The sequence below is a fragment of the Gorilla gorilla genome, chromosome 19 (genome assembly GCF_029281585.2).
Source record: "Gorilla gorilla gorilla isolate KB3781 chromosome 19, NHGRI_mGorGor1-v2.1_pri, whole genome shotgun sequence".
Classification (NCBI taxonomy): Eukaryota; Metazoa; Chordata; class Mammalia; order Primates; family Hominidae; genus Gorilla; species Gorilla gorilla.
The window spans coordinates 45,497,334-45,506,426 of record NC_073243.2 but is presented as its reverse complement, the minus strand read 5'-3'; the positions used below and the strand labels follow the sequence as shown (position 1 = coordinate 45,506,426).

General features: G+C 34.9%; 1 protein-coding gene across 5 annotated transcripts in view; it reads right to left on the bottom strand.

Moving 5' to 3' along the window:
• Positions 1-9: 9 nt before the first annotated feature.
• SREK1IP1 (SREK1 interacting protein 1) overlaps positions 10-9,093 on the bottom strand; it is a 50,594-nt gene continuing 41,510 nt past the window's right edge. For all 5 annotated transcript variants that reach the window (XM_004058788.5, XM_063700730.1, XM_063700729.1 and 2 more), the window contains one exon: positions 10-6,453. In XM_004058788.5, the coding sequence (XP_004058836.1) occupies positions 6,264-6,453 (190 nt within the window). In that variant the 3' untranslated portion in view covers positions 10-6,263. The remainder of the gene's footprint in view (positions 6,454-9,093) is intronic.

Sequence of the window (9,093 nt, the reverse complement as noted above, 5' to 3'; positions counted from 1 at the left end):
ACAGATGCATTTTTGATCATTCAGTTACTTTATTAAACGCACATTAAGGTTTTATTGGTTTTCCTTTGTATAAATTTATTTGCTAATTAAGATGTTTCTGTATCACATGAGATTATGCTAATTATTCAGGAGAAATTAAATAATTTATCAATAACAAGATAAGCAATCCTATCTCAGTGAAGAACAATGAGAAGTTTATGTCACATTACCAGCATTTCTCAACTTTCTGATACTTACAGGCAGTTATTCTTATGAGATGGTACTGGATAGGTAAATATCAGGGGAACTATCTTAAAAACTAGAGGTGACTTGTTCTTAAATCTCTTAGAAGTCAACCCACATCTTTTTAGATTTTTCTGGGCACAAACAATATACTCAGTAACAAAAAAATCACAATGTATAATCTGTACAATAAATATTTTGTTTCAAGAGATAAGCATAACAAAAAATCCTTTGCTGATATATTTCCTAAATAATCTGTATAATGAAAGCTACAAAACAAATGAGTTCTCTGGTCTCACCTAATGCTATCACATTAATACCACCTAGAAATCTAGAAATAAAACTAATTTCTGCAAATTATAATTTTTAAAGATTTTTATTCATAAGTGTGTTTTCTATTATAACACAGACCTGGTTTTGTAACAGAATTCAACAGAAAAAAAAGGGAATTATTTTAAGCAGCTCTACTGAGCATATCTACTATGTCCTGTAGTTTTTGTTTTTGTAGTCAGAAAACTTGCATTTCAGACGAGATCTGGCACATTTAGGGTGGTATGGCCATAGCCAAAAACTAGCATTTCAAAATGTGCTGAATACAGCTTCTCTGGTCTGATATATAAAAAAGAATACCTTATTTTTCTTGGGCATGCAAAGCTCAGGGTTACAAACTTTTCGTCATTAGCCTGTCAAAATTTCTACCAAGTACTAAGGTTATCTTCTAGACCAGAACTAAGAGAAGTTTCTGTGATGATGGAAATGTTCTTTCTATATCTGCACTAATATGGTAGCCACCAGTCACATGTGGCTACTGACCACTTAAGATGTGGCTAATGCAACTGAAAAAATAAAATTTTTCATTTATTTAATTAATTTAAATTACCCTATGTGGCTATACTGGCACCATAGTGCCAGATCACTATTGCAACAACCTACTGCCAAAGTTGAACTTCACATTCAAAAATACAATTTTGCAAATGTTTAAATACTAAAATTGCTTAAAGTATATGTTAAGTTTGAAAATTAAGACATTTCCATTATAAAAATGACATTTTACACGGCCATAAAAACAAAGAATTTTCACTTATTTTTTGTGAAAGTTTATAAAGCTTCTATGGGTGCTTCTTGATCTTTGATACAACTTTGATTTTAAAGTATCCCAGAAAATTTGCTATCTTGATATACAGTAATTTAATAATATTACCATATTGTCTCAGGTGAAAATCTAGGTTGAGAAAAATTTAGTTAAGGCACTGGCACCATTCTACTTTTGTTGCTCATGGCCAAGGACTATAAATGGCACAAGAAGCAGGAAACAGACAGAGCTAGCAAAATGCTCACTGCCCCAACTCCTCCCAATTTGTGGGAAAGGCATAGTGGGGTCAGGCATGACTGGATGCATCATGGGTTGTGCTATAGAAGAGGCACCCCAATTCTCTGCCACTCTACCTATTTTTAGAGGAGTTGGGAGGAGATACTGAGATCAGAAGACTGGCCTTCGCAACTGGGATTACTGTCACACTGGTATAAGAAACCTACTGTTCTTGGGCACCCAATGTCCAGGAAGTTTTGGTCTCAGCACTAGGATCAGCTGGAGTCCTTGAAGCACTCCCTGCTGAGCTAGCTTATCACTAGGTTACCTGAGGTAGAACCACAGGGCTCATCCAGTGGACCAACTGGTATGTCTCTCTGTAACTCTGAAGCAGTTGTGCTTCACAGGTTAAGCCAAATTTTAAAAGCAAGGGGCCTTATTAAATTAGAGCACATTTTGTACACTGAAAAATATTCTAAATGGTTTATTCGGACCTAACAAATATTAAAATAGTGATAGAATTTAAGTCAGTCAAAAATAACCTAAAATACAATTAAGAACAAAACACATCTCAAAGTATGTACATGTACATATAACTCTGGGGATGGATCTAATAAAGAATACAGTAGCTTTATGTGTTTTTAGATGATTTAGGTTACTGCGTAATTTTTGGAAATAATAATGAGACCGTAGAAAGAAATGTGAGTCTAATAATAGAGCCTAAAATAATCAAATTATATTTTAGGTAGCCTTCTAATGAAAGCAATTTCATCTTTTAAAAATGGTGGGATTAATCGGATTATGAAATTGATAAAACCAAACCCTAATAAAAGTCATTTCCTTCCTTAAAACCTTTTTTTTTTTTTTGAGATAGAGTCTCGCTCTGTCGCCCAGGCTGGAGTACAGTGGTGTGATCTCAGCTTACTGCAACTTCCACCTCCTGGGTTCGAGCGATTCTCCTGCCTCAGACTCCAGAGTAGCTGGGAATACAGGTGCCTGTCACCACGTCCGGCTAATTTTTCTATTTTTAGTAGAGACAGTGTTTCGCCAAGTTGGCCAGGCTGGTCTTGAAATCCTGACCTCAGGTGATCCGCCCACCTCAGCCTCCCAAAGTGCTGGGATTACAGGCGTGAGCCACTGTGCCCGGCCCCACTTAAAACTCTTTAATGGTGTCTCATTGCTTACAGATACAGTTCAAGCTCCCAAACACGGAACACACGACTCCTTCCTCCTGTTCCTAAGAACTTAAAATGGTAGTCTCAATTCTTACCACTTCCTGCCTCGCCTATGATACACCAGCAACACCAGATTGCTTGTAATTCTTGACAAACACACAACACAGCTTGTTCAACCTCTGGTGTTTGTTCACAGTACCCAATCTGTCAGGAACTGCCATAACCCTCATTCTTATCCTTAATCAAATTGCAATTCAGTCACTATTTTCTCTAGGTAGCCTCTTCTAATTTATCCAGACTACTTTAGGTACCCCCGAGTTTCTATAAACTCATGTTCATGTCAATTACTGCACTAATTATATAACGGTGTATGCTCTGGTGTTTCTCCTACCAACTACACTGTGAAGTCCTCCAGGGAGGCAAATGTGTCTTACTTATCTCTGTATCCCCAGTACTTAGCACAGCGTTTGCCACGTTAGGTACTCAATAAATATTTGTTGAAGAAAGAATTCAATGGCATTTTTATCAACATTATTAACAACTCTTCAGCCTAGTTTACTCTGAAGGTAAACTAGGGTTATATAATTTTAGATACAGTTGTAAATACAAACACATATAGTTGTTTTACTTCTCATTTATTGTTGTTTTGACCTCAGAGAGCCAAAGATGTAAATGGAGATGTATATTAAGTATGAAGAAATAGGGATACCTCTGAGAAATATCAACCAACATATGATATGCAAAAAAAAAAAGGGGGAAATTGTGTGGTGAGAAGGTCCATCAACCCAAAAATAATGGCCATAAAGTGCCAGATAATCTAGTTCCAGATGCAAACCTAAATATAAATTCTGCCTGCATTTGGTGAAAATGACATGCATTAGGTTGTAAGAATATGAACCAAATATCAATTATCTGCTTGAAGAAGTTGAACGTGTTTAACTGTTATATTAATAAATTCAACCTTTACTATTATAGAATGTTGTTATAATAATTTCTAAAGTGAATATTGCTTGAATTTTAAAATACTGATAATTATATATATTAAACCTTGAAGTGATTTCAGAGATAATCTGGTACAATATTTTATAGACGAAAGACACCAAGGCCCAGGGAAACTAAGTGACTTTGTTCAAGATCATACAGGTAGTTAGAATGACCAGGACTGTTTTACTGCTAAATTCAGTTTTCCTTCTGGTACATACTGCCTGGGAAGGAATTTCATTAATTTTCTTCTAAAACGTATTCATGAGATTTGCATCCAATCTCAATAATAATATCATATTAGAAGAAAATTACTTCAGTGAAAATAAATTTTTATTCAATTTCATAAACTATGCTAAAATTATGGGAAATTTACTTAGAAATACCAAGATAATTTCTGGGGAGAAAATTACTGATCATTAAAATATTTTAATTTGCATACTACATTAGTTAACGAGGACTGACTTTTGCTCTTCTCAGTCATTATTGTGTCACCATTCAGAAACCTAATGAGCCAATTTATAATCTCTACAATTAACAGTAATAAAACTTACAAGTAATTAACTATTTCGCTACAATTACTATCATTTTTAACTATCTTACTCAATGGAATGAGGTCATTGCCTTTGTAGCATTTTCTAATTATTTTTTAATATTTTATTTTACTATTATTTTTTCAAGGCTAGTCAAGTCAAGCAGTGGGAGTAGAGAAACACCACTGCACTTGTGCCAGCCTCGTTTTTAAAAAAGCTTTATATTAAAAACCGATTTTTAAAATCTTGATAATCGAAGAACTATATTTTCAAAAAACTAGCAGCAAAGGCAAAACAAATCCCTGAAAACCTACTGGCTCTGTATTTTTTCTCCCAGTAACTGACTGACCTATTTAAACAAAAGCATTTCCTTTTGAGAGGCCCAAATGACTAAATTAGGTTATGGAAGGGCTGAAAGCGTGAGAGCTCTCATGGCTGCAATGCAGAGGGCTGTGGATACAGCTTCCCTAGAATTTAAGCATGGGTAAGCATATGTTAAGAGGAGTTATAAGGCTCCCTGAGTCTTACTGAGGGTATCCACATTGGGTGCCAGGTGAAACAAGAATCAGTAAACCTTTCTAGCCTGTGAGGTTAAGTATACTTAGCTGATTTCACTATCATGAATTCACCTGCAGCCGTATCTGTAGGTTATCAATTTGAAAATTTCTAAGTGCACCATAGTGAGGTATTTGCAATCTTTGGTGCTGTGCCATGACATTGGTTGATGTTTGATGCTTCTACAACATAAGCATTTACTTTAGTGGACATAAGGGCTACCTAAGTATTAAGCAAAGTAACACTGATCAATGTGAAAATAGAAATTTAAAAAACATATCTACTAATATGTGTTTGAAAATGCTTACCCATATAAAATTTCCATTATTATATAAAGGCTTTCATGATGCAACTCCCTGGCTCTTAAATTTTAAAAAGTACAGAATAAAATTCTCAATTCTTTTTTTGACACTTTTTACTCTTGAGTTTGCCACTAAAGTAAAAGAGAGAAACATCCCAAACTGGTCATTTATGAAAACATAAGTTCAGTGTGAAACTTGCTTTAAAACTACAAATTATGTCAGACAAAATAAATATATATGCTCACATTTATAAAATTTTCCACAGTACTCATAGAAACAAGCTTCATAAAATTTATACTGAATACAATAAAAATCAGTTCTAATAAAGATTTAGCTATCTTCCTAAATAAAAATTTCTGTGTTTGAGGTATCACTGTAAGACATGCCAATATGGCACATTTGTAAAACAACCCAGGAGTCTATTCTAAAAATCACAACCAACTCAGCATCATCTCTGCAGACTTACTAACAGGCTGAACTAATCTCTTTATACAAGAAATATTTTAATTATTACAAAAACAAAGGAGGCAGGTACTAGAAATTCTGCATTTCATAGAAGAGTAAAACTTTGTTAGAGATATTTTCACGATCATCTACCTGCAGACACCATTCATTTAAAAAGTCTTAGTCAAGACCATTAAGCAGCTGCATCTTCTACGACATTGAAAAAAAATCCCTAGAGATTTAAAAAACTGAAGAATTTCACTATCTTTAAAAGATATTATATTTTAGTATATAAAGCTATTAAATTTCTCTGTGTCAAGAGCAAAACATTACCCCTTACCTTGCTTCATCATTGGAAGGTGGACACCTGATTCAGCAATACTCATTAACTGCTAGGTAGATGACCCATGTTGACGGCAGTAAAGCCATTTTACAATGAACTTATGAAGTAGTAACACTAGCCAAACACACGGAGACACAAATACCAAAAATGATGTGTTTAGTATACACAAATAGCTATACTTGGGGCATGGCTATCAAGTAACAAGACTGATTTAATACTTTACAGTTACAGCATATTAAAAATATATTGCCAGAGGGATAATGGTCCCAAATACGAAAAATGTCTATATGGAAAAGGCTGTGATTTATTGCAAAGCATAATATATAGCAAATTCCAAGGAAGGGCAAACACGTTTTAAAAACAAATTTTTAAATTTAACGGCTTAAGCCAAAGTCTCAGTTACTTTCTGGAGAATTCAGAACTATTAGGTGTAGAAGAAAGCTTTTCCTTTTTTCTCTTCTTTTTTTCCTTTTTGTGATGTTTCCCTTTTTTTGATTTACTCTTTTTTTCTTTTTTCTTTTCTTTCTTCTGATATTTTTGTTTCTTTTGTTTTGAAGCGTCCTCTTCAGTGGAACTGGATGAGTAAGACCTATGGATAATAATACATACTGACTGAGAATTGCATTTATGACTGATAGATAAATTTAAGTGGGATTTGAACTGCCTTAAATTCTTCTTGGAGTAAGGTAGGGAGTATAAACATAAACTTAAAATATGCTTCATATATTTGCATTCCCTTAAAACGATGAATTTAGAATTTTTGCTGCTTGGTCACAGAAACCAACAAAACTAGTATCTATTCCACTCAATACTAACATAATGAGTTTTAAAGTCAGTAAGGATGAAATTATTTTTCTGTGATTTTTGGTTTTTCATGCAGTCATATCATTCAAAATCCTAAAAGGCAAACAAAGGGGCATTCACCAAGCCTTATTATATTCACTTGTGTATATAATAACTTCGCATATTTTCTTAAAAGTGCCTCAAAAGTTGCAATTCTCTATTTTAAAGGGCTATAATTGTACGTTCATATGAATGAATGAAAGCTGAAAGTTAGCAAAATAAAAGCACTTTTGGTAATTCTTCTGATTTTTCAAGTACTTGGTCCCTCTAGACGGAGAGTGATACAGATGAATACTTGCATTACAAAATAATTTTCATTAGTTACAAAAGGATGCGTTTATGCTATATATAAATGAAAAAGGATGGGTTATCATTGTGCTTTTGAAAAATATTACTCTAATACTAAATTGGAAAAATTGGTTCAATTCCTTCCTCTAATATTCATAAAAAAAAGGAAAAGAAAAAAACAGAAAACCCTATCTTTTAAGATCTTACTTAAAGAGATGTGCAACATTCTACCTATACTCAAACTCAAAATATGAGTGACAAGACAGAAACTGAGTTAATTTAAAATGTAAAAAAAGGTATCTAAAGATTTAGTTTAGTGATCTAAATATTAGGAGTTAAAACTCAAACTAAGAAAATCTGAGACGGATATAAAGGAGGTGCCAACGTAAATTCAGGAGACTACAGGGCTCCAAGGCTATTTTGTGTCTGTATAGTGTGTGAATTCCTTGACTGCCTTCCTCCTTTAGTGACTCCCAGTTTTCCCTTATTTTTGTAATGTTGTGTTCATTTTTCCTCCTTGTTTGTCTACTTAGACTTCCAATCATCTGTTAAAGCTTATTTTCTCATGTATTCTCCTGCACCCTTGCCTCTTCAGTTGTTATTCTCAAATCTTGTCTACTTTCCTGTTTTAAAGACCCTGCTTGACTTGACCTCTGGATTCTGACTAAAGCTTCTTCCCTGCCTGCACTTTTTTCTTTAGCTTTTTGGTCCAGTAGTTTTTTTTTGTTTGTTTCTTTTTTTTTTTTTTTTTTTTTTTTTTTTTTGAGACAGAGTTTCACTCTTGTTGCCCAGGCTGGAGTGCAATGGCGTGATCTCGGCTCACTGCAACCTCCGCTCCCCCGAGTTCAAGTGATTCTCCTGCCTCAGCCTCCCAAGTAGCTGGGATTACAGGTACCCACCTGTAATCCACCAGCTAATTTTTTTTTGTATTTTTAGTAGAGATGGGGTTTCACTGTGTTGGCCAGGCTGGTCTCAAACTCCAGACCTCAGGTGATTGACCCACCTTAGCCTCCCAAAGTGCTGGGATTATAGGAGTGAGCCACCGTGCCTGGCCTGAAGTCTCCTTTTTAAGGCAAAATTTCAGGCTGTGGCATAGCAACACTTTCAGGGGGCACTATCTCTGCTAAGTGTGCACAGAAAAGTTAATTTAATTTCAGGTTTGTGATGCTCAAGGTAAAGAGGCCCAAATAAATAATCTGTTACTATAAAAGAAATATTTGGGAGGCTGAGGCAGGCGGATCACAAGGTCAGGAGATCGAGACCATCCTGGCTAACACGGTGAAACCCTGTCTCTACTAAAAATACAAAAAAATTAGTCGGGCATGGTGGTGGGCACCTGTAGTCCCAGCTACTGGGGAGGCTGAGGCAGGAGAATGGCGTGAACCTGGGAGGCGGAGCTTGCAGTGAGCTGAGACTGTGCCACTGGACTCCAGCCTGGGCGACAGAGCGAGACTCTGTCTCAAAAAAAAAAAAAAAAAGAAATATACAGATGTACTTCAACTTACGATGGAGTTACGCCTTGATAAATCTATCTGAAGCTGAAAATACACAAAATACACCTAACCTACTGAACATCATAGCTTAACCTGGCTGCCCTTAAATATGCTCAGAACACTTAGATTAGCCTCTAGTTGGGCAAAATCATCTAACACAAAGCCTATTTTATAATAAAGCATTGAATATCTCATGTAATTTATTGAATACTGTCCTGAAAGTGAAAAATAGAATGGTTGTATGGGTACTTGAAGTACATTTCTACTGCACCATCATAAAGTTGAAAGATCATATCAAACCACATAAATTGGGAACTATCTGTATTAGAATTTGGAAGACTATCAGATATCGTTTCCTGTGAGCAATCCATCTTCCTGTGCTAGAATAAATGATTTAATAATACATTAACAGAAAACCCTGAGCTCTACATTCCTATTCGTTTTTATATTAAAGATTATTAGTTAACTCCTAACGCTTGAAAGTGGGCTACTTTTCCAATTTATAAGATACCTGAAATATTAAAATACATGTATTAAATGCTCTATAAAAACTACAAAGTGGCAGCCCCTGGTTTCTACAACCTATTCTGTATGAGAACTGGGTC